The 26,598-nt window shown below is 42.0% G+C and overlaps 1 protein-coding gene across 17 annotated transcripts; it reads right to left on the reverse strand.

The window, feature by feature from the left end:
- Positions 1-9: 9 nt before the first annotated feature.
- Positions 10-26,338, reverse strand: LOC139564014 (transcription elongation factor A protein 3-like). 17 transcript variants are annotated; one of them, XM_071383156.1, is made up of 18 exons: positions 25,901-26,338; positions 22,316-22,554; positions 17,172-17,234; positions 16,802-16,907; positions 16,588-16,696; positions 12,273-12,359; positions 11,897-11,980; positions 8,977-9,033; positions 8,572-8,637; positions 5,086-5,154; positions 2,423-2,485; positions 2,186-2,260; positions 1,917-2,074; positions 1,615-1,675; positions 1,263-1,413; positions 972-1,118; positions 523-594; positions 10-372 (listed from the first exon to the last, which is right to left on the reverse strand). In XM_071383156.1, the coding sequence occupies exons 3-18, from the start codon at positions 17,190-17,192 to the stop codon at positions 364-366; spliced, it is 1,335 nt and encodes a 444-aa protein (XP_071239257.1). In that variant the 5' UTR covers positions 17,193-17,234; positions 22,316-22,554; positions 25,901-26,338; the 3' UTR covers positions 10-363. The 17 variants fall into 17 exon arrangements, with proteins under 17 accessions (XP_071239257.1, XP_071239250.1, XP_071239254.1 ...); XM_071383149.1 differs by lacking the exon at positions 22,316-22,554; XM_071383153.1 differs by lacking the exons at positions 11,897-11,980; positions 22,316-22,554.
- Positions 26,339-26,598: the final 260 nt, after the last annotated feature.

Below are 26,598 nucleotides of genomic sequence, written 5' to 3' on the forward strand. Positions count from 1 at the left end.
CAACCCCCATTAAAAGCACCATATTTGAAATGTAACCTTTATTTAACTAGGCAAGTCAGTTAAGAACAAATTCTTATTTACAATGACTGTCTACCCCGGCCAAACCCGGACGATGCTGAGCCAATTGTGCCCCGCCCTATGGGACTCCCAATCACGGCCAGATGTGATACAGCCTGGAATTGAACCAGAGACTGTAGTGATGCCTCTTGCAGTGCCTTAGACCGCTGTTCCACTCGGGAGCCCATCTTAAAAAGTAAATTGTAAGTATTCATTTTTGTTTTTGTAAAATTACTCATTGCTAAACATTATAACCCCTCATAGAAAAAATGTGGTCTGCAACATCGTCATTGGAGCTGGGCCACATCAGCAGAACTGGAATAGAAAACAAATTAATATTAGTAAATGGATAGATTATTTATGTCTGTGGACCATTGTTATGCCTCAGAGACACCACTGTATGTGCTGGGCTAGCGTTATCTATTTTAATGGGCTTTATCTGAACTGGTGAGGGAAATGTCTCACCTTCCAGCGGTTCCCGCACTCGTTACAGAGGACAAAAGTGGTCATAGGCTCGTCAGCGCTGCGGGTCTGCATCTACACACACACACACACACACACACACACACACACACACACACACACACACACACACACACACACACACACACACACACACACACACACACACACACACACACACACACACACACACACACACACACACACACACACACACACACACTTAATACGAAGGCAGCTTTCATTCAACAGCACAGGCTGTCTCCACTGTATCTCACTGTGTAAAATGTAACTGGAGGAGTGTACAATATAAAACTGATATTGGGTCAGTATGTAGAGCATATGTATGTTTTCAGTGCAGTGAGCAGTGAGCCGTGTGTATCTGTTTAAGTAAAATATAGTATATACCTTGTAATAGAATATGGTGTGTATGCAGAGTATAGTATGTTTACCTGGTTGTAGGTGCAGTTCTTTTTTTTGCACTTGCTGCACTGAAACAGATCAGAAATGGTACCGCTGGTTTTGGACAGCTGGTGTTCCCTAATGGCCTCCTTAGTCAGATTGTTCCTCAGCTGCTTCAGCTCATCACTAGCCATCTCCTAGACAGACAGACAAAATCTCTGAGGGAAATGTGTCTACTCAATGTTTTGGTAGGTGCTTGACTCTCTCTTTAATACAACATCTTAGGAATATGTTAGAGGCAGGGGTGGGTCATGGGTTGATATGACAGAAGTTTACAGTACCTCAGCAGACATGATGGCGAAGCGTCTCAGCTCTATGCCTCCAGCCAGGACGTTCCTCCGCAGCCCAGGGTTTTTGGAGTCCTTCAGGTTGCTGATGCGGCTCCGCACCCTGTTTTTATACTTCATATCTGTGGCTCCCATCTCCTTGTAAATATGTGCAGCGGAGGACAGTTAAGGAAGCTTTCATCACCACCTGGCTGAAATATCTAACGGTGACAATCAAAGTTCAAACAAATATAAAATGTGTTATATTCAAAGCCAAGAGAGCAAATGGCAGCTCTGCAAACACACTGCAAATTGAAACCAACCCAAATTGGTAAAATACTTCAGAACCACAAGCAGATTTAAAAGGATATGATCTTCAATCTCTGCTGCCATTGAGTCACAGTTTGTCCCAAATTCTTTGAAGTTATCTGAGGAGAGAAAACTGAGGGTATTACGTTTACTCTTTTTCATCTACAAAATCTATCATTCTTTGTGTAATGTAACCGCTATTAATTTAATGTAACCGTTAATTTCCATACTGTACTGTGTGTGTGAATGAATGTGCGTTGAGTCACTTTATGTGCAGATTGATCTCTTGTTACTTGTATCTCTGTGAGTGTCTGTACTTGTACTCTGATCCATTCAGTTAGTGGCTGGTCTTTTCCCCACCATCTGTGCGTAGAGCTGCAGCCAGCATCTCGATGCATTTGTCCCTGATGGTTTCTCCAGTGGCCAGGCAAGGGGACAGGGGAACCCCTGCTGAGCTGAAGGAGGGGGACATGGGACTGGCGGGGGTGGTGGGGATCTTTGGCATCTCTTTCTTTCTCCTGGTCATCGTACACAAGCCAAACAGCATATACGTCAATCAAGAGTTTAAAATCTGATCCATAATGATTTCAGTAGTACAGTAGATAGTATTTTCCAGTTAAAAAGGGTACCGTTCAATACTGTCCGTTGAGGACTTTCTCTGCAGAGGGCCAGGGTGAGAGGACTTGGAGCCATGAGATTCTTTCCTGAAACAAACACAGAGACAGAAAAAGCAATGGAGTGAACAAACATCCGTATCTTAATGCGCTCCATTATGCAAAGTAAATAAAAAAGCCTTAATGACGCAGTAAAATAAATAAGAAAAGGAAATTAGCTTTTCTATATGCATAAGAAAGGGGCACTCTTACGTCTCACTAGGGAGCTTCTTAGCTGAGGGTGAGCTGCTAGTCTTGGAACCCATTGAGTCCCTCCTAAAGAGAGGTAGTAAATTATTGACAATTTGAAAGAGAGAAGGGGTTACTACCCACTGATTGATTCAATGTCATTTCAACAAATCAAATTTTTAAAAAATCGAACTTTGTCAAAATGTGGAAAACGTACACGGAAATTGTATATTTTTTTATCAACATTTTAACTAAAATGCAATGACATGGCTCGCTTGCAGTGGTGTAAAGTACTTAAAGGAAAACTACACCCCAAAATGTGTCTTTTGGTATTTGTTTCATCAGTCCATTGTTGATATAGTCCCAAAATATTTTGCATGTCAACAATCAAGTTTTCAAGATACGTAACTTTCATATGACACAAAATGCATCATTACAGGCCAGATTGCTCTATTCTGAAAGCAATCAAGTTACCTAACTTTCAAAATACAGAAATGCATTTGGCTTCATATGATGCAAAATGCTTCCTACAGGACAAGATTACTGAAATTGATTCATTGATTATTGAAAGTTGCAAAACGGAGCATCATATGATCCAAAATCATCATACGGGCTAGATTTCTTAGTCCATTGTTGATATAGACCCACAATAATTTGTATGTCAGCAATCAAGTTCTCAGGATACATAATTTGAAATAATTTCCTTTAAGTAAATATACATAAGTCACTTTTTGGTGGTATCTATACTTTACTATTTATACACTGAACAAAAATATAAATGAAACAACTTAGTAAAATATTTTACTGAGTTACTGTTCATCTAAAGAAATTAGGCCCTAATCTATGGACTTCACATGACTGGAAATACAGATACGCATCTGTTGGTCACATAACTTAAACAAATTGTAGGGGAGTGGATCATAAAACCATTCAGTATCTGGTGTGACAATAATTTGCTTCATGCAGCGGGACACATCTCCTTCGCATAGAGTTGATTGTGGCCTGTGGAATGTTGTCCCACTCCTCTTCAAAGGCTGTGCGAAGTTGCTGGATATTAGCGGGAAATGGATACAGAGCATCCAAAACATGCTCAATGGGTGACATGTCTAGTGATTATGAAGGCCAAGGAAGAACTGGGACATTTTCAGCGTCCAGGGAATTGTGTAGAGATCCTTGCGACATGTGGTCGTGCATTATCATCATGCTGAAACGAGGCATATGAATGGCACGACAATGGGCCTCAGGATCTCGTCACGTATCTCTGTGCATTCAAATTCCCATCGATAAAATGCAATTGTGTTAGTTGTCCGTAGCTTATGCCTGCCCATACCATAACCCCACAGCCACCATGGGGCACTCTGTTCACAACGTTGACATCAGCAAACCGCTCGCCCACACAATGCCATCTTACCGGTACAGTTGAAACGTGATTCAGCTGTGAAGAGCAGACTTCTCCAGCGTGCCAGTGACCATCGAAGGTGAGCATTTGCCACTGAACTCGGTTAAGATGCCGAACTGCAGTCAAGTGAAGACCCTGGTGAGGACGACGAGCACGCAGATGAGCTTCCCTGAGATGGTTTCTGACAGTTTGTGCAGTAATTCTTTGGTTGTACAAACCCACAGTTTCCTCAGCTTTCCGGGTGGCTGGTCTTAGACGATCCTGCAGGTGAAGAAGCCGAATGTGGAGGTCCTGGGCTCACATGGTGAGACTTGGTCTGCGGTTGTGAGGCCAGTTGGTTGTACTGCCAAATTATCTAAAATGACGTTGGAGGTGGCTTATGGTAGAGAAATGAACATTCAATTATCTGGCAACAGCTCTGGTGGACATTCCTGCAGTCAGCATGCCAATTGCACGCTCCCTCAAAACTTTAGACATCTGTGGTATTGTGTTGTGTGACAAAACTGCACATTTTAGAGTGGCCTTCTATGTCCCCAGCACAAGGTGCACCTGTGTAATGATTATGCTGTTTAATCAGCTTCTTGACATGCCACACGTCAGGAGGAAGGATTATCTTGGCAAAGGAGAAATGCTCACCAACAGGGATGTAAACAAATTTGTGCACACAATTTAAGGGAAATAAGCTTTTTGTGTGTATGAAAAAATTCTGGGATCTTTTATTTCAGCTCATGAAACATGGGACCAACACTTTACATGTTGCGTTTATATTTTTGTTTGGTATATTTTTTGCAACTTTTAATCCACTACATCCCTAAAGAAACTAAGTACTTTTAACTTCCATACATTTTCCCTGGTAGCAAAAAGCACTCGTTACATTTTGAATGCTCAGGCAGGACAGAATGATGGTCCAATTCACGCACATAGAATACGTTGTCATCCCTACTGCCTCTGATCTGGCGGACTAACTAAACACAAATACTGCGTTTGTAAATCATGTCTGAGTGTTTGAGTGTGCCCCCGTCTGTCCGTAAAAAAATTTATAATCTACTAGCATTTACTTTTACTTAAGTATGACAATTGAGTACTTTCCCACTCCTTTTCACTTGTTATGTTGATTTAATATTGATGTCATGTTATTTGAAATTCAATCGAATATCAATTAAAACTAGATGCTGACGGATGTACTTCGCCCACTGGATAGCTCATGGCAACATATTAAGGCATTTAGCAGTAATGACCAGAGAAGTGTCAGTCATAGTAATGAATCTGAATGAGAGCCAGTACCTACCTGTCTGATTTGGAGTCAGTCGAATGACGTTTCGCAGAAAGACTGTGCTTGGAGTCAGTGGAGTCCTTTCTACAACAACGAGAGAGAGAGAGAGAGGAAAACCTGAGCAAGCTCCTTCAGCCTGTGAACAACTCTGCTACCTCAGCCTCCCCAGAACGGTGCAATCAATACCTTTGTTTCTTCCAAAGCAAAATTGAAAATCTAAAATAACACCATCCTGTCCTCTCCAGCCCCTGTAGTTGATCTACACAGTCCTACGCTCCCTGCAGCTGATGTAACCAAGCTGGTTAGAATAATGAGGCCCACCACTTGCTCACTTGACCCTATCCCCACCTCACTTGTCAAGTCCTAGTTATCTGTTCTGGAGCCTTTTTTACAGAAATCATTAACCACTGGATGTGTTCCTCCACATCTCAAACTCGCCGCACTCACACCAGTACTTAAAAAGCCTGGATCTGATCCTGACAACCTCCAGAACTACAGGCCTATCTCCAACCTGACCTTGCTGAGTAAGCTCCTCGAACATGATATGTCTAGCCAACTCCAACAACATCTTGCCAATCACAACCTTCTCAAGCCCTTCCCGTCTGGTTTCAGACACAGAAACTGCCTTGGTAAGGGTCACCAATGACCTCCTCATGAATGCGGACTCTGGGGCTGCCAGCATCCTCAAACTGCTGGACCTCAATGCAGCATTTGCCACGGTCAGCCATGCCATTCTGCTGGATGGCATGGTGAAGCTACCGGGCCTGTCAGACACTGTCCTGGACTGGTTCAGGTCCTATCTCACTGATCCGCCAGGGGGTCCCTCAAGGCTCGGTCCTAGGGCAGCTACTGTTTTGGATCTACATGCTGCCACTGGGAAACATGGACTGGTCTTTAACTTTTATGCTGACGACACTCAGCTGTATATCGCCACAAACACTGCCAATGCCACTGCATTCCTGGTCAGCTGCCTGCAGGACATCAAAGCGTGGTTACAGCTGAGTTTCCTGCAGTTAAACTGCAAAAAGACAGAGGTCTTCCTGATTGGCACTCGCATCATCGACTAAATCAGCAGCTACGGCCTCAATATTGATGGTGTCAAGGTCCTACCCTCCAGTGAGGTCCGCAATCTGGGTGTGATATTTGACAGTCAGCTCTCGTTTGAGGCCCACATCAGAAGTGTTACCAAAGTTAAATGTTTCTATCTATGAAGCATTGCCAGGTTACGACCTATGTAACCTACGCTTTTACAGCCTCCAGCTGAGCAACTCATCCACACGTTTATCTTATCCCGTCTGGACTATTGTAATACCGTGTTGGTTGAACAATCTGACAAGTGCCTAAGAAGGCTACAATATGTCCAGAACTGTGCTGCATGTGTCCTCAACCACACTTCCCCCATGAGCACATCACTCCAGCTCTGTTCAACCTCCACTGGCTCCCCACATGCTCACGCATTGACTTTAAAATTATGTTTCACACCTACCAAGCTATCCTCAACTCTGGACCCAAGTATCTGTCTGACTTCGTCGTACACTCCCTTCGCTCCTACAGGTCCATCTCCCTTCAGCAGTCCCACAGCAGACAAAAAACTATGGGTGACTATGTGGAATGCACTTAAAGTCACTGCCAGGGCTGTAGAGTCTCTGGCATTGCTTAAGGCACAGCTAAATGACTGAGCTGTTCAGAAGAGCTTTCAATGACCAATGTTAATTCTGTTCAACGGATTGGACAACACCTGTATATAGCATTGATTGAGGTCTGCTTTTATTATTATATAATAAAAAAAGAATCTGTGCTTGGGTGTGAGAAAAGAGCTTTACAAATTACAATATTTCTTGATTTAATTATTTTCCTTCAAAGTTCACTTCATACAGGTTTAAAAGTGAGGTCAATAAGTGTTTTTAGAGTGAAGTTTAGTACAGTCGTGGACAAAAGTTTTGAGAATGACACAAATATTAATTTTCACAAAGTCTGCTGCCTCAGTTTGTATGATGGCAATTTGCATATACTCCAGAATGTTATGAAGAGTGATCAGATGAATTGCAATTAATTGCAAAGTCCCTCTTTGCCATGCAAATTAACTGAATCCCCCAAAAACATTTACACTGCATTTCAGCCCTGCCACAAAAAGACCAGCTGACATCATGTCAGTGATTCTCTTGGTGTGAGTGTTGACGAAGACAAGGCTGGAGATCACTCGGTCATGCTGATTGAGTTCGAATAACAGACTGGAAGCTTCAAAAGGAGGGTGGTGCTTGGAATCATTGTTCTTCCTCTGTCAAGCATGGTTACCTGCAAGGAAACACATGCCGTCGTCATTGCTTTGCACAAAAAGGGCTTCACAGGCAAGGATATTGCTGCCAGTAAGATTGCGCCTAAATCAACCATTTATCGGATCATCAAGAACTTCAAGGAGAGCGATTCAATTGTTGTGAAGAAGGCTTCAGGGCGCCCAAGAAGGTTCAGCAAGCGCCAGGACCGTCTCCTAAAGTTGATTCAGCTGCGGGATCGGGGCACCACCAGTACAGAGCTTGCTCAGGAATGGCAGCAGGCAGGTGTGAGTGCATCTGCACGCACAGTGAGGCGAAGACTTTTGGAGGATGGTCTGGTGTCAAGAAAGGCAGCAAAGAAGCCACTTCTCTCCAGGAAAAACATCAGGGACAGACTGATATTCTGCAAAAGGTACAGAGATTGGACTGCTGAGGACCGGGGTAACGTCATTTTTTCTGATGAATCCCCTTTCTGATTGTTTGGGGCAACCGGAAAAAAGCTTGTCCGGCAGTCAGGTGTCATGCCAACAGTAAAGCATCCTGAGACCATTCATGTGTGGGGTTGCTTCTCAGCCAAGGGAGTGGGCTTACTCACAACTTTGCCTAAGAACACAGCCATGAATAAAGAATGGTACCAACACATCCTCCGACAGCAACTTCTCCCAACCATCCAAGAACAGTTTGGTGATGAACAATGCCTTTTTCAGCATGATGGAGCACCTTGCCATAAGGCAAAAGTGATAACTAAGTGGCTCGGGGAACAAAACATCGATATTTTGGGTACATGGCCAGGAAACTCCCCAGACCTTAATCCCATTGAGAATTTATGGTCAATCCTCAAGAGGCGGGTGGACAAACAAAAACCCACAAATTCTGACAAACTCCAAGCATTGATTATGCAAGAATGGGCTGCCATCAGTCAGGATGTGGCCCAGAAATTAATTGATAGCATGCCAGAGCGGATTGCAGAGGTCTTGAAAAAGAAGGGTCAACACTGCAAATATTGACTCTTTACATCAACTTCAGGTAATTGTCAATAAAATCCTTTGACACTTATGAAATGCTTGTAATTATACTATATTCCATAGTAACATCTGACAAAATTATCTAATGACAATGAAGCAGCAAACTTTGTGGAAATTAGTATTTGTGTCATTCTCAAAACTTTTGGCCACGACTGTACATCCACCAATTATTGGGTACATAATATGATGCTGCTTATGCAGACCTGTCTTTCTTGCCATCCAGACTTGGCCTTTTAGCAGGTTTTGGTTTGGAATCTGACAAATCCTTTCTAAAACAGGAAACATTTTTTATGTAATATTTGCATGTATTGCAGCCATTGCTGATTGGCAAAAAGCACACGGCATTCAGGGAGCAGGCATGCTTGATCAAACAGCTTCACCAGCAGAGGGCAGACAACATGACAAGGTGGCGAAGCACAGATAAATATGCACACATACAGTATTTCCCTATGAAGACCTCTGCTCCAATGAAGGGGTTAACACACAACTCTCTAATATCACCAAATATACAACCACAACTCATGTCAGTGGGATTCAACTCAAACAAGCACATAGGCCCACATGCAGTGTATAATTATGCATGCTCCTGTGCACTATGGCTTGCCAACCTTTCTTCCTTGGCATCAACAGATGGTCTTTTGGGCACTATGCTATCGGAGTATTTTCTGCAAAAGGAGAAAGTTTAGCAGTGCTTTGCAACTGTTGTCATAATAATCTTCATCTAATTTATCAAAATTATATCATCATCATCCACATTTAGAGAATGTCATGAAAGTATTCAAACCCTTCGACTTTTTCCAATTTTTATTTTGTTACAGCCCTAATCTAAAATGGATCAAATAAAACAATTTCCTCAGCCATCTACACAGAACACCCCATAATGGCAAAGCGAAAACAGGTTTTTAGAAATGTTTGCAAAACAAAAATACCGTATTTACATAAGTATTCAGATCCTTTGCTATGAGACTCGAAATTGAGCTCAGGTGCATCCTGTTTCTATTGATCATCCTTGAGATGTTTCTACAACTTGGAGTCCACCTGTGGTAAATTCAATTGATTGGACATGATTTGGAAAGGCATGACCTGCCTTTCTTTTGGGCACTTTTAGACATGACCTGTCTATATAAGGTCCCACAGTGGACAGTGCATGTCAGAGCAAAAACCAAGCCATGAGGTCGAAGGAAATGTCTGTACAGCTCCAAGACAGGATTGTGTCGAGGCACAGATCTGGGAAAGGCTACCAAAACATTTCTGCAGCATTGAAGGTCCCTAAGAACACAGTGGCCTCCATCATTGTTAAACGGAAGAAGTTTGAAACCACCAAGACTATTCCTAGAGTTGGCCACCCGGCCAAACTGAGCAATCGGGAGAGAAGGGCCTTGGTCAAGGGAGGTGACCAAGAACTCAATGGTCACTCTGACAGAGCTCTAGAGTTCCTGTGGAGATGGGAGAACCTTCTAGAAATACAACCATCTCTGCAGCACTCCACCATTAGGCTTTTATGGTAGAGTGGTCAGACGCAAGCCCCTCAGTAAAAAAAGGCACATGACAGCCCGTTTGGAGTTTGCCAAAAGGCACCTAAAGATTCTCAGACCATGGGAAAACAAGATTCTCTGGTCTGATGAAACCAAAATTGAACTCTTTGTCCTGAATGCCAAGCGTCACGTCTGGATGAAATCTGCCACCATCCCTACGGTGAAGCATGGTAGTGGCAGCATCATTCTGTGGGGATGTTTTTCAGCAGCAGGGACTGGGAGACTATTCAGGACCTCAGACTGGGGTGAAGGTACACCTTCCAACAGGACAACGACCCAAAGCACACAGCCAAGACACACAGCCAAGACAACGCAGGAGTGGCTTCGAGACAAGTCTCTGAATGTCCTTGAGTGGCCCAGCTAGAGCCCGGACTTGAACCCGATCGAACATCTCTAGTACATGAAAATAGCTGTGCAGCGACGCTCCCCATCGAACCTGACAGAGTTTGAGAGGCTCTGCAGAGAAGACTTGGAGAAACTCCCCAAATACAGGTGTGCCAAGCTTGTAGCGTCATACCCAAGAAGACTCGAGGCTGTAATCACTGCCAAAGGTGCTGAATACTGATATTTTTTTGTTTTTATTCTTAATAAATTAGCGATAATTTCTAAACTCGTTTTTGCTTAGTCATTATGGGGTAATGTGTTACCCTGAGATGAGAGAAATTAGAATAATTTTTTTATTAATCAATTTTAAAATAAGGTTGTAACCTAACAAAATGTGGAAAAGGTCAAGGGGTCTGGATACATTCCGAAGGCACTATATAACAGGAACTATTAAATGACTGTTGGATACTATATTTATCATGACATTAGGAACATGTACTGAAAAGGCTAAACACAATTGAGCACACTCAACATGAATGAGGTAGTATGATTTACAGATCCCAGACCCATCCTTTTTCACATGGTCAGATGACATCACCTTCAGAGAAACGGGTTTGTAATCTGACAACTCCTCTCTGGGTAGCAAACAGCAAAGAAAGTGATGTTTGAAACTTCACAAGGAAAAGCAACAAAAATGCGTTGTGTCGGAATGAATATAATCCATTTAGCATATCTGTCAATAGGAGCAGTTCAACAATGTCACAGATAACAAACATTGCTGACACTCAAAAGTAACCACACAAAAAAACAACCATGCAACATCAAAGCGACCTTGACCTCTCCTTTTTGACTTCCACTGACGGGCGCTTCACAGGAGGGGGAGGATGGAGATGGAGAGGAAGAGGTGCAAAAGGAGCATTGGGTCTGGAGTCTCTTTTCTAACCACAGAAATCCGCGGAGGCTCTTTTTGATCATCACTACTATTCATCATTACTATCGATAGTATAGTAGCACACATGTTTCAAGATTTATTAGTCGTATATAGGGGATACACATGCACCATCCAACCAAACGCTTACTTGCAGGCAGTGGTGTAAAGTACTTAAGTTAAAATTCACTGCTTAAGTAGTTTTTTGCGGTATCTGTACTTTACAATTTATATTTTTGACAACTTTTACTTTACTACATTCCTAAAAAAAATTATGTACTTTTTACTCCATACATTTTCCTTGACACCCATTTTCCGTAACCTTTCGGTTACTGGCCCAATGCTCTAACCACTAGGCTACCTGCCGCCTCAAGTAAATATAATTAAGTATATTTTAGCAATTACATTTACTTTTGATACTTAAGTATATTTAAAACCAAATACTTTTAGACTTTTACTCAAGTAGTATTTTACTGGGTGACTTTCACTTGAGTCATTTTCTATTACGGTATCTTTACTTTTACACAAGTATGACATTTGCGTACTTTTGCCATCACTGCTTGCAGGTTGCTCCTCGACAATGCAACAACTATAAGAAGTAATAAAAGATAAGAATACGAACGAACATAAAGTAAATGGCTCAGTAGAATAGAATACAAATTTTAGCAAAAGTATAATACAGGAAGGACAATTTATACTGTAGTCCAATATGTCTTGTTTGACAGAAGAGAAGTGACTGACCTCTCCTTGACCTCTGCTGCAGTGGGCATAGAAGGATAAGGATGAGGAGGAAGTGGGGCATTAGGGTCAGGAGGAGCTTTTTTCCTAAATGAAAAACCAACAGACTAAATCTATTGCAATTCTGAAAACTTTTGTCATTTTCTGTGTATCGCTGAGAGTTTATCATCAAAAAACGAGGAACATGCTCATTGTTGCAATGATTTTGACTTTGCTGTGCTGTATAAAGTACAACCTATGATAACAAAACAAACCGTAAAACAGTGATTTCAGGGCATAATTCACTGTGTCTGATAAAACAGAGGTAAGTGATGATCTATCACAAACTATGGACCAAAATAGACAACTCAGTCTATTCACAAACAGCATGCCCTCTGACCTCTCTTTCTTCTCCTTCACTGAGTGACATCTGGACGGAGGGGTGGGACGAGGATGAGAAGGAGACAGAGTGTCTGAAGAATCTCTCCTGAATGGAAATTGAAATATTCCAAATGAAATCTGAGTCAAACCATGCTTTCCAAAACTAATACAACTAGCACAAATCGAATGATTAAGGAAAGCATGCATTGACCGTGATCACACCATGCAGAAGTGGGTGCTGGGTAAGTCACTCTTCAAGGTCACTACCCACTGGGCACAAACTGATTTAGTCGTAATCTTTAACTTTGATTCTTGGTTGAAATGGAGAAATTAATCCAACATATACATTATTCATTTGTAAACAAACTGGAATTAAAGCCAGACTAAGTCAGTGGCACAAAAGACACATGTTGATGTTCAAATTTTGATATTTGGTTGAGTTGACAATCGAACACAATTCAATATCCCTTTTGCAATACAATAAATTGCATAATAACGTGTTGTCAAGTTAAGAAATTATGTTGGATTCACATCTCCAACTAAATAAAAAATAAAACGTTAAAGAATAGGATTAGGCCAGTGGCTCAGATGAAACCATCCAAGCATTATACAGTATATCCTTTAAATGTTGATATTTGATTGTGTTGACAACCAAACACAATTCAATATGACTTTTGTAATACAGTAAATGGCATAAAGTTAAGGCAATTTTACAAACTAAAGTAACAGTATTTATTCAACCTTAACTTTTTACTGCAGTGGGCTAAACAGGGTCACACAGAGTGTTTCAAATATACTTTGAAACAAAAGTATACACCTCACACACATGGTTATGGGCTTAAAAAAAAGAAGACATGTACCATATCAGATATAGAGATGTACAGTGGGGAGAACAAGTATTTGATACACTGCCGATTTTGCAGGTTTTCCTACTTACAAAGCATGTAGAGGTCTGTCATTTTTATCATAGGTACACTTCAACTGTGAGAGACGGAATCTAAAACAAAAATCCAGAAAATCACATTGTATGATTTTTAAATAATTAATTTGCATTTTATTGCATGACATAAGTATTTGATCACCTACCAACCAGTAAGAATTCCGGCTCTCACAGACCTGTTAGTTTTTCTTTAAGAAGCCCTCCTGTTCTCCACTCATTACCTGTATTAACTGCACCTGTTTGAACTCGTTACCTGTATAAAAGACACCTGTCCACACACTCAATCAAACAGATTCCAACCTCTCCACAATAGCCAAGACCAGAGAGCTGTGTAAGGACATCAGGGATAAAATTGTAGACCGGCACAAGGCTGGGATGGGCTACAGGACAATAGGCAAGCAGCTTGGTGAGAAGGAAACAACTGTTGGCGCAATTATTAGAAAATGGAAGAAGTTCAAGATGACGGTCAATCACCCTCGGTCTGGGGCTCCATGCAAGATTTCACCTCGTGGGGCATCAATGATCATGAGGAAGGTGAGGGATCAGCCCAGAACTACACGGCAGGACCTGGTCAATGACCTGAAGAGAGCTGGGACCACAGTCTCAAAGAAAACCATTAGTAACACACTACGCCGTCATGGATTAAAATCCTGCAGCACACGCAAGGTCCCCCTGCTTAAGCCAGTGCATGTCCAGGCCCGTCTGAAGTTTGCCAATGACCATCTGGATGATCCAGAGGAGGAATGGGAGAAGGTCATGTGGTCTGATGAGACAAAAATAGAGCTTTTTGGTCTAACTCCACTCGCCGTGTTTGGAGGAAGAAGAAGTATGAGTACAACCCCAAGAACACCATCCCAACCGTGAAGCATGGAGGTGGAAACATCATTCTTTGGGGATGCTTTTCTGCAAAGGGGACAGGACGACTGCACCGTATTGAGGGGAGGATGGATGGGGCCATGTATCGCGAGATCTTGGCCAACAACCTCCTTCCCTCAGTAAGAGCATTGAAGATGGGTCGTGGCTGGGTCTTCCAGCATGACAACGACACGAAGCACACAGCCATGGCAACTAAGGAGTGGCTCCGTAAGAAGCATCTCAAGGTCCTGGAGTGGCCTAGCCAGTCTCCAGACCTGAACCCAATAGAAAATCTTTGGAGGGAGCTGAAAGTCCGTATTGCCCAGCGACAGCCCCGAAACCTGAAGGATCTGGAGAAGATCTGTAGGGAGGAGTGGGCCAAAATCCCTGCTGCAGTGTGTGCAAACCTAGTCAAGAACTACAGGAAACGTATGATCTCTGTAATTGCAAACAAAGGTTTCTGTACCAAATATTAAGTTCTGCTTTTCTGATGTATCAAATACTTATGTCATGCAATAAAATGCAAATTAATTACTTAAAAATCATACAATGTGATTTTCTGGATTTTTGTTTTAGATTCCGTCTCTCATAGTTGAAGTGTACCTATGATAAAAATTACAGACCTCTACATGCTTTGTAAGTAGGAAAACCTGCAAAATCGTCAGTGTATCAAATACTTGTTCTCCCCACTGTATAAAATGTTTAGTTTGCATTCCAATATTACACTTTATATACATCACAGAAGACTGAACTATAACAAACCCGTTTGACATAGAAACACCGGATACATTATTTTATTTGTTTATTAATTATGAAATTATGAATAATATTCCACCCATTTGGCCACTAGGTCATTTGACTGCAGGAAAGGGCCACATTGAAGTTAGCCTACTGTAACTATAAATGTCTTCTTATGTAATCATAGAACGTGTGCATGTTCAAGATAGCGTGCAAAAGTTGTCGTTCTGTGGAGATCTTCACAATTGCTATAATAATCTGTGCAGAATATCTAAAGCATTGGTACACTTGCACTATGTACTTTTAATGTAATCTCAACTGCAATCCAGGTAATTTGGTAGTGCAATTAGATGAAGCACAGTGATAAAACATTACGTTTAGGTATAAATACTAAATATCTGGTACACTGATAGGAAGGTACACTGATAACACATTTAGATGAGAACTAAACCAATAATCTGACATTGTATTCCCCTTTTCAACTTTGTGGTGCTTTTAAAATGGTTGAAAGTACACTGCTAACACATTTAGATGAGGACTAAACCAAAAATCTGACATTGTTTCCCCATTGGAATATAGATATGCTTTTAGATGGTTGCAAGCACAGTGAAAACTCATTTGTAATTCAACAAACTTCCGTCTGACTTTTTGAGTGGGTGAATAAAGGTTGAAATCTAATTGATCAACGTCTCAACCAAATATTACCCAAATTTCTACGTTGAAATGACATGTTGTGCCCAGTGGTATGCTGTATGAACAATTCAGTGAAACAACAAGGTTAGTGTGCAATCCATCTCAAGGGCTTCCAATATAAACATCTCAAGCTGTAGCCTTATATCTGTACAAACCACTCATTCAGTAATGTACCAAAGCATCTGAAAGTAATAGTGTTCTCAGAAAAGTTCCATGCGTTGACACTAGAGTATCTATCCATCCTGACCTCTCTCTCTCCTTCTTCACCTCTTTCTTCACCCGTTTATTCACCTCCTCAGACATACGTCTGACAGGGGGAGGAAGACGGGGTGGTCGGGGAGGCCGAAGGAGGAGAGTAACAAGAGGGGTAAAGATCATCCAAGACGCTTCTCCTGAAAACACAATACATCCCTGAGGCCCAGCACTTGTCCTCTCTAGACTGTATGGAATCAACTTAACAGAGGCACCTCTCACCTCTCAAACCCTTGTCTGCGGTTTTCAACAGGTCTCTCTTGTGGGGGTTCGTACAATGGTATCTCCTTTGTGCATTCCTCTGTGTGTCTTTCATTTCTCGTTTCATCTGCAAAACTCGCCCTTCTGGGTTCGTCTGTGTGTTTCTCATTTTTGGGTTCTTCTAAATGCCTTTCTTTCTTGGGTTCTTCAAAATGTCTTTCTTTCTTGGGTTCTTGCACATGTCTTTCATTTTTTGTGTCATGTACAGGTACATGTCTTTCTTTTCTGGATCCTTCGAAGTGTCTCTCCTTTTTGGGTTCTTCTAAGTGTTGTTCTTTTTTGGAGTGTTCTACAGGTCTTTATTTTCTGGCATCTTCTATATGTTTTCCATTTTTGGATTGTTCTGCATGCCGTTTGTTTTTGAATGCCTCTGTATATTGCTCTTTTTAAAGGTCAACAGCTTTCTCGTCTTTTTTTTTGTATTCAACATTGTTCTTCCTTTTCAGATTGAGGATCTGAATCAGAAACATCCAGCCTCTTGTGACTATAGCAAAAAAACACAGACCACACCAGATACCATATCTTCCCCTTTCTTATGTTTACATTTTTGCCTTCACACGCAGGCAATGGTTTGAGTGTGTGTGTATGCACCTACCTGGTGTCTTTCTCTAAAGGGGACCTGACTGGGGACCCTGTGGCTTTGTTGGAGTCAACCCCATTCTTCATCTCATTGGGCCTCTCAGTACTCTGAGTACGTGCAGCATCTAGGGGGAAAAGAGGGTAAAATGTTGTCTCTAGGTACTGTGTAAACTGTAAAACGCAACTCCAGACAGCTCCACGTTCTAAAAGACAGTCTCCTACAATCCTACCCAGCAGTCTCTTCCAGTCCTTGATGAGGATCTTGGCCAGGGAAACGACCACGTCGTCTGTGCAGTGCTTCCTGATTCCATTCACAGACATGCCGATCCTCGTTTCCTATTCAGCAGAGAGAATGTTTTGTTGCATGTGATCCTTGAAATAATGAGTTTACAATTTTATAATGAGTTCACACTTATCATTTGGAGTAGGCATAACTATATAATCCATTCCGTGTTTGTGGGGAAATTGACTGCACTGTATTCCCCATGCATTTGATAATATTTAAATGTTGAACGTAGAAGTAGCCTAAAATATGAAACTTCTGTACACCTAAATGATACATAACAGGTGAGTGGGATTTTCCTGTTGAAGGTCCTCTACCTGCAGAAGTTTCAGCGTCATGTTGAAGCTCTTCAGTTCATTCAGCAGGTCCAGGGCACCCTCCTATGTGCACAAACATGGAGATGATGGTATTGGAAGTTGTAGCCAACAGGGAGAGCAGCAGAATTATTTATTTTCATTACATATGTAGTACCAGGGGTGCAACTTTCACTGGGGACGTGCGGCCCACCCCTCATTCTGAAATTGCATTTTTGGCACCCCCCAGTTTTATCATTGCATTGTGATAAATAAATAAAAATAAGTGGCACCGGTGTGCTTTAGGACCATGCGGACAACTCAGAGTGGTCGGGTTGGCTGTTTGGTGGTTTCAACCGGCTGGATTTAGGACCGTCCGGAGACCACAGAGCATGCGAACAGAGGCAGCTGTTATATGTGTGTGTTGTGCTTTTTTCTAAGTTGTAAAAGCAAGTAGGGCAGAAACTGGCTAATCTTTATTTGACTGATGTAGCTGGCATGGTAACTGCTGTTTGACTTAACAGAAAGGAAAACATTATATTCCCAGAGCTGAGCTAGTAGTGTAACTGACATGTAACGTTAGCTAATGTTTCATCCCCTCTCGACTGAAGTTCTGTCTGAAGGGAATGAACTAACTTAGCTAGCTATCTAGCTAGCTAGTAGCTACCACAGCCAGTTTAGCCTAGCAATCTGTCAGGTAGCAGTATCGAACAGCTGTTGTGTGTATGGAAATCGTTTCAACAGAAGTAAATTAACTTGCCTCGCCAGTTGATGTACCATTAGATCTAGCCAAATGTTGGCTAACGTTTGATATTATTTTCCCCCCAACAGTCAGTATACAGTAGCAATGAAACGTTATTGATCTGTCAGTTTCCCTAGGTAATTCCCTACTTTTCCCATTGACAGTAATAAACAGCTCTAGAGGCTTCACTGTCATGGTGCAAAGTCAGTACACAACACTATTCTCATCATGTCTTAGCAGGATCAGATGGTGACAGGGGTCCCAGCAGGGTCAGACAGCCAGGGAAGACCAGTCTACGGAGGTCAGGTGAATGTTGCAGTATATTATAACAATCAGTGAATGGATACAAAGTTCCATCTTGAGTTCATGGGTAGTCTACAGTCTGGGATCTGGGAATAACGGTAATTTAAATGATTGAATCATTGATTCTATTCTTGGATAATATAATGTACACCAAGGTAATCAAATGGTGACAGGGGTCTCAGCACAGTCAGACAACCAGGGAAGACCAGCCTGTGATGGCGCTGAAGTTAACTTTTGCAGATGTATAAAATATATAACATCCCCAAAATGGACATCCCCAAAAATGTATTTTAATTCCAAGAATCCTTAAATAATATAAAGTCAACTTGGAAAATCATCAATCAACTGCTGAATAAGAAAAAGTAATCTACAACTATCCCATCTCAATTTATTGTTGGTAGTAAGACCTATAGTGATCCTGATGTAATGTGAATTTAATAACTTTTTTGTGAATGTTTGTTCTTCTCTGTCAAAGAAAATAGAGAAAACTGATGGAAATCCCTTGGATTACATGAAGGAACATTTCCCTTCTCTGTTTAAATGTAAATAAATTATTGAGCCTCTAACGTATATTTTCACCAAATCTATGCAAACTGGTATTGTTCCTAAAGTTATCCCCCTCTATAAATCTGGGGATCCAAGATATTTTACAAATGATCTCCCAATATCTGTACCATCATGTTTTTAAAAAATCCTAGAAAAATTGGTGTATAAGAGAATGTTGAAACATTTAAAATCAAAACTGTATTCTATATGAGCACCAATATGGTTTTCGTTAAAAAAACTTCTCCACAGAGATGGATCTTTTGCAACTTGTGGACAAAATTTTTACCACCCTGAACAATAATGAATACACTCTTGGCATCTTTTTTTGATTTATCCAAAGCGTTTGATCATGAAATATTACCTTCTAAATTGCAATATTATGGTTTTCATGATTATGCATATAATTGGTTATATAGTTATGTTTAGGATAGAGAACAATTTGATTATGCTAGCTGCTGTGCATCAACCAGGATCAAGACATCCTGCCACAGGGTTCGATAATTGGATTTTTGTTATTCCTTATCTATATCAAATTACATTTTCTTGGTCACATACACGTGTTTAGCAGATGTTATTGTGGGTGTAGCGAAATGCTTGTGCTTCTAGCTCCGACAGTACAGTAACATCTAACAAGTGATATTTAACAAATTACACAACATATACACAAAACACAAATCTAAGTAGGAATGAATTAAGACTATATACAGTGGGGAGAACAAGTATTTGATACACTGCCGATTTTGCAGGTTTTCCTACTTACAAAGCATGTAGAGGTCTGTCATTTTTATCATAGGTACACTTCAACTGTGAGAGACGGAATCTAAAACAAAAATCCAGAAAATCACATTGTATGATTTTTAAGTAATTAATTTGCATTTTATTGCATGACATAAGTATTTGATCACCTACCAACCAGTAAGAATTCCGGCTCTCACAGACCTGTTAGTTTTTCTTTAAGAAGCCCTCCTGTTCTCCACTCATTACCTGTATTAACTGCACCTGTTTGAACTCGTTACCTGTATAAAAGACACCTGTCCACACACTCAATCAAACAGACTCCAACCTCTCCACAATGGCCAAGACCAGAGAGCTGTGTAAGGACATCAGGGATAAATTGTAGACCTGTACAAGGCTGGGATGGGCTACAGGACAATAGCCAAGCAGCTTGGTGAGAAGGCAACAACTGTTGGCACAATTATTAGAAAATGGAAGAAGTTCAAGATGACGGTCAATCACCCTCGGTCTGGGGCTCCATGCAAGATCTCACCTCGTGGGGCATCAATGATCATGAGGAATGTGAGGGATCAGCCCAGAACTACACGGCAGGACCTGGTCAATGACCTGAAGAGAGCTGGGACCACAGTCTCAAAGAAAACCATTAGTAACACACTACGCCGTCATGGATTAAAATCCTGCAGCGCACGCAAGGTCCCCCTGCTCAAGCCAGCGCATGTCCAGGCCCGTCTGAAGTTTGCCAATGACCATCTGGATGATCCAGAGGAGGAATGGGAGAAGGTCATGTGGTCTGATGAGACAAAAATAGAGCTTTTTGCTCTAAACTCCACTCGCCGTGTTTGGAGGAATAGAAGGATGAGTACAACCCCAAGAACACCATCCCAACCGTGAAGCATGGAGGTGGAAACATCATTCTTTGGGGATGCTTTTCTGCAAAGGGGACAGGACGACTGCACCGTATTGAAGGGAGGATGGATGGGGCCATGTATCGCGAGATCTTGACCAACAACCTCCTTCCCTCAGTAAGAGCATTGAAGATGGGTCGTGGCTGGGTCTTCCAGCATGACAACGACCCGAAACACACAGCCAGGGCAACTAAGGAGTGGCTCCGTAAGAAGCATCTCAAGGTCCTGGAGTGGCCTAGCCAGTCTCCAGACCTGAACCCAATAGAAAATCTTTGGAGGGAGCCGAAAGTCCGTATTGCCCAGCGACAGCCCCGAAACCTGAAGGATCTGGAGAAGGTCTGTATGGAGGAGTGGGCCAAAATCCCTGCTACAGTGTGTGCAAACCTGGTCAAGAACTACAGGAAACGTATGATCTCTGTAATTGCAAACTAAGGTTTCTGTACCAAATATTCAGTTCTGCTTTTCTGATGTATCAAATACTTATGTCATGCAATAAAATGCAAATTAATTCATTAAAAATCATACAATGTGATTTTCTGGATTTTTGTTTTAGATTCCTTCTCTCACAGTTGAAGTGTACCTATGATAAAAATTACAGACCTCTACATGCTTTGTAAGTAGGAAAACCTGCAAAATTGTCAGTGTATCAAATACTTGTTCTCCCCACTGTACATATGAACGAGTGACTAAGATAACATAGAATAGTATAGAATACAGTATATACATATGTGATGAGTAATGCAAGATATGTAAACATTATTAAAGTGACTAGTGTTCCATTCCTTAAAACCTCTTAGCGCTAGGGGTCAGAATCTTTTTTTATTTTTTTTATTTTTTATGTTCCCAACGTAAACGGACATTTTCTCTGGCCCAGATCGTAGAATATGCATATAATTTACAGATTAGGATAGAAAACACTCCAAAGTTTCCAAAACTGTCAAAATATTGTCTGTGAGTATAACAATACTTATTCTGCAGGCGAAAACCTGAGAAAATATAACCCGGACGTGATTATTATTAAAAAAAATGTTTCCTGGACCGTCTACTCTATCCTCTATTTAAAGGGGTATCAACCAGATTCCTTTTCCAATGGCTTCCTCAGGCTGTGACCAGGCTTTAGACAGTTTCAGGCTTTTATTTTGAAAAAAGAGCGAGATGTTTCATAAGTAGTCAGGTGTCCTCTGAATGTTTCCTGCGTGCGAGGGGCTCCTCATTTTCTTTTCTATCTTATTGAATAGGTTACGGTCCGGTTGAAATATTATCAATTGTGTTTGTTAAAAACAACCTGAGGGTTGATTATAAAAAACATTTGACATGTTTCTACGACCATTATGGATACTTTTTGGAATTTGTCGAACGGAAGAAGGCTTTTGTTTTCTCAACATAATGCGCAACCCAAATGGCGTTTTTTTGTGATAAAAGTAATATTTATTGAACAAAAATAACATTTGTTGTGTAACTGGGAGTCTCGTGAGTGGAAACATCTGAAGATTATCAAAGGTAAGCGATGAATTTTATTGCTTTTCTGACTTTCGTGACCATGCTAATTTGGGGCTAGCTGTTGTAGCATTGATTGCTACACTCACAAAAGCTTGGATTTCTTTCGCTGTAAAGTATATTTTCAAAATCTGACATGATAGGTGGATTAACAACAAGCTAAGCTGTGTTTTGGTATATTTCACTTGTGATTGCATGATTATAAATATTTTTTGTAATATTTATGCATTTGGCGCCCTGCAATTCTAGCGGTTGTTTAGGAAAGTGATCCCGTAAAAGGGATCCGTAGCGCAGAGAAGTTAAAGTGGGCAGTGATTTCTAGTCTATGACTATAGGCAGCAGCCTCCAATGTGCTAGATGGCTGCTTAACAGTCTGATGGCCTTGAGATGGAAGCTGTTTTTCAGTCTCTCGGTCTCAGCTTTGATGCACCTGTACTGACCTCGCCTTCTGGATGATAGTGGGGTGAACAGGCAGTGGCTCGGGTGGCTGTTGTCCTTGATGATCTTTTTGGCCTTCCTGTGACATCAGGTGCTGTAGGTGTCCTGGAGGGCAGGTAGTTTGCCCTCTGTGATGCGTTGCGCAGACCGCACTACCCTCTGGAGAGCCTTGTGGTTGAGGGCGGTGCAGTTGCCGTATCAGGTGGTGATACAGCCCGACAGGATGCTCTCGATTGTGCATCTGTAAAAGTTTGTGAGTGTTTTAGGTGACAAGCCAACATTTTTTCAGCCCCCTGAGGTTGAAGAGGTGCTGTTGCGCCTTTTTCAACACACTGTCTGTGTGGGTGGACCATATCAGTTTGTCTGTGTACGCCGAGGAACTTAAAACTTTCCACCTTCTCCACTACTGTCCCGTCGATGTGGATGGGGGGGTGGGGGGGGGGGGGTGATCCCTCTGCTGTTTCCCAAAGTCCACGATTATCTCCTTTGTTTTGTTGGCGTCGAGTGAGAGGTTGTTTTCCTGACCCCACACTCCGAGGGCCCTCACCTCCTCTCTGTAGGCCGTCTCATCGTTATTGGTAATCAGGCCTACCACTGTAGTGTCGTCTGCAAACTTGATGATTGAGTTGGAAGCATGCATGGCCACGCAGTCATGGGTGAACAGGGAGTACAGGAGAGGGCTGAGAACGCACCCTTGTGGGGCCCCAGTGTTAAGGATCAGCGGGGTGGAGATGTTGATTCCTACCTTCACCACCAGGGGACGGCCCGTCAGAAAGTCCAGGACCCAGTTGCACAAGGCTGGGTCGAGCTTAATGACGAGTTTGGAGGGTACTATGGTGTTAAATGCTGAGTTGTAGTCAATGAACAGCATTCTTACATAGGTATTCCTCTTGTCCAGATGGGATAGGTCAGTGTGCAGTGTGATGGCGATTGCATCGTCAGTGGACCTATTGGGGCGGTAAGAAAATTGGAGTGGGTCTAAGGTATCAGGTAGCGTGTAAGTGATATGATCCTTGACTAGTATCTCAAAGCACTTCATGATGACAGAAGTGAGTGCAACGGGGCATTTAGTTCAGTTACCTTAGCTTTCTTGGGAACAGGAACAATGGTGGCCATCTTGAAGCATGTGGGTACAACATACTGGGATAGGGATTGATTGAATATGTCCGTAAACACACCAGCCAGCTGGCCTGCGCATGCTCTGAGGACGCGGCTAGTGATGCAGTCTGGGTCGGCAGCCTTGCGAGGGTTAACACGTTATAATGTTTAACTCACGTTGGCCACGGAGTAGGAGAGCCCACAGGCTTTGGTAGCAGGCTGTGTCAGTGGCACTGTATTGTCCTCAAAGCGAGCAAAGAATTTGTTTAATTTGTCTGGGAGCAAGACGTCGCGGGGCTGGTTTTCTTTTTGTAATCCGTGATTGACTGTAGACCCTGCCACATACGTCTTGTGTTTGAGCCGTTGAATTGCGACTCTACTTTGTCTCTATACTGACGCTTTGCTTGTTTGATTGCCTTGCTGAGGAAATAGCTGTACTATTTGCATTCGGTCACGTTTCCAGTCGCCTTGCCATGATTAAAAGAAGTGGTTCACACTTTCAGTTTTGTGCGAATGCTTCCATCAATCCACGGTTTCTGGTTAGGAAAGGTTTTAATAGTCACAGTGGATACGACATCTCCGATGCACTTGCTAATAAACTCGCTCACCGAGTCAGCGTATACATCAATGTTATTGTCTGAGGCTATTCGGAACACATCCCAGTCCACGTGGTCAAAAAAAATCAGGAGACAGGCCAGTACATCAGGAGACGTGGAGGAGGCCGTAGGAGGGCAACAACCCAGCAGCAGGACCGCTACCTCCGCCTTTGTGCAAGGAGGAGCACTGCCAGAGCCCTGCAAAATGACCTCCAGCAGGCCACAAATGTGCATGTGTCTGCTCAAACGGTCAGAAACAGACTCCATGAGGGTGGTATGAGGGCCCGACGTCCACAGGTGGGGGTTGTGCTTACAGCCCAACACCGTGCAGGACGTTTGGCATTTGCCAGAGAACACCAAGATTGGCAAATTCGCCACTGGCGCCCTGTGTTCTTCACAGATGAAAGCAGGTTCACACTGAGCACATGAGTACATGTGACAGACGTGACAGAGTCTGGAGACGCAGTGGAGATATGATATTTGTGCATCTATAACTTTCTCACTCATGCAGCATACCACCCTGCATACCACTGCTGGCTTGCTTCTGAAGCTAAGCAGGGTTGGTCCTGGTCAGTCCCTGGATGGGAGACCAGGTGCTGCTGGAAGTGGTGTTGGAGGGCCAGTAGGAGGCACTCTTTCCTCTGGTCTAAACAAAGATCCCAATGCCCCAGGGCAGTGATTGGGGACACTGCTCTGTGTAGGGTGCCGTCTTTCGGATGGGACGCTAAACGGGTGTCCTGACTCTCTGAGGTCATTAAAGATCCCATGGCACTTATCGTAAGAGTAGGGGTGTTAACCCCGGTGTCCTGGCTAAATTCCCAATCTGGCCTTCAACCATCACGGTCACCTAATAATCCCCAGTGTACAATTGGCTCATTCATCCCCCTCCTCTCCCCTGTAACTATTCCCCAGGTCGTTGCTGCAAATGAGAACGTGTTCTCAGTCAACTTACCTGGTAAAATAACGGTAAAATAAAAAAAAATTAAAAAAAATCATTATTCACTATTCATTCAGGATTATCCATAATCATGGTATCATCCACATTCATGTAGAAGTGTTTAAAAATATATTATATTCTTACAATCAAAGTGACCGCAAAAGGGTAATATTATATCACCTCTGTGTAGTACCCTGTGTTGACTTGGAAGAGCAGGGTGATGGTGGGAGCATAGTATTATTGAATTAATGCTGCAGGACGGGTTTGTACTGTAATTAGTAGCCCTACTGTAGCAGCTGCACATGTTTCTACAGTCTGTTTTTAAGTGATCACACTATTGACATGTAATCAATGGTATTAATCAAAATTACAATCAATAACAAACTGTAATACTATAATGACTATGTACAAATCTTGTAATAGTAATGTAGCCTAATAGTCAAAATAGTTGTGTTTATGTAGTCTACTATGTTAATAAGGAATATCATTAAAGGTATCAGTGAACGACTTGAATTCTACAATCCGCCAAAACAGAACTGAACAATTGGCCCATACTAACAAAATACAGCCCCATAGCACGCCATTGTCACGACCGTGCGTTGTTTTACTTTCGGTTCCATTCACGGAGTTGTTGTAGAATACCAGAATGCTTTAAGTCTCACACTTTTGCATTAGTAGTTTTATTCAGTGTGTGTGTGTATATCGCACGGTCTTGCTTAATAGGCAAAAGCTGGACAATCCTGTGCCAAACACCCGTTCAGCATTTGCCACTTGCACAACGTTTTAAAGCACAACCTCGAAATGTAAAACTTTGTATTAATGTAGATAACTATAAAATGGAATACGTCATTGCAAATTCAAAATAAAGCATGTATCTACACATGATTTCATACATTTGACTGCACGAGGTGACAGAAAAACATGCGACATAAAACAATGCGTCAAAATACACTCACCGTGTTATTTCTAGACACCATCTTGTCCAGTTTTTTTGCAATCCGAATTAACTCCTCTTCTCGCGTCATAGTTTCTGGCATGGATTAAACGTACAATAATATGTTATGTAAAATGCTATATAATAAAAAATGTAAATGTTCATCCTACGTAGATAGGACTTTACGTTATGGCGCGGTCCACTCCATTCGGCGAAGAGGCGTGTCCTTAAGTTACAGGCAGAACGACATTTGTCGGATCGTCTGACCATCAGGTCAAAATGCCCATGAGACACATGGCAACAACTAAATATAGACGTTTCTATGGGTCTGACACTAATATCGTCTTTATATGATCTTACTTTAATACAGTGGGCTATGCAAACTTTTTCAGAGGACTTTGGAGAGAACCCCAATGCCAATGAGCCTTGCTCAATAGAGATTGCCAGTTTGTAGTCCTAAAAACCGGAAATTAGTTACTCTGGTTCGTTCAGCAATTCTTATAGGGGGAATTAATGGGGAAAGAATGGAGTTTTGTGATAAACGACATAAATAATGTTTGACGTTAACACATCTTATTTTTTATTTATTTCACCTTTATTTAACCAGGTAGGCAAGTTGAGAACAAGTTCTCATTTACAATTGAGACCTGGCCAAGATAAAGCAAAGCAGTTCGGCACATAGAACAACACAGAGTTACACATGGAGTAAAACAAACAAAC

Source organism: Salvelinus alpinus, chromosome 35 (genome assembly GCF_045679555.1).
Source record: "Salvelinus alpinus chromosome 35, SLU_Salpinus.1, whole genome shotgun sequence".
NCBI lineage: Eukaryota > Metazoa > Chordata > Actinopteri > Salmoniformes > Salmonidae > Salvelinus > Salvelinus alpinus.

What these genes read in the sequence shown, in the direction of transcription:
- LOC139564014 (XM_071383149.1), bottom strand. Translation starts at nt 25,981, where the DNA reads ATGCCAGAAACTATGACGCGAGAAGAGGAGTTAATTCGGATTGCAAAA. An exon ending in GCAGCAGAGGTCAAGGAGAG is followed by an intron (nt 9,034 to 11,896) that starts GTCAGTCACTTC and finishes CTCCTTTTGCAG; the next exon opens with AAAATACTCCGATAGCATAG. An exon ending in TCGCCATCATGTCTGCTGAG is followed by an intron (nt 1,119 to 1,262) that starts GTACTGTAAACT and finishes CTGTCTGTCTAG; the next exon opens with GAGATGGCTAGTGATGAGCT.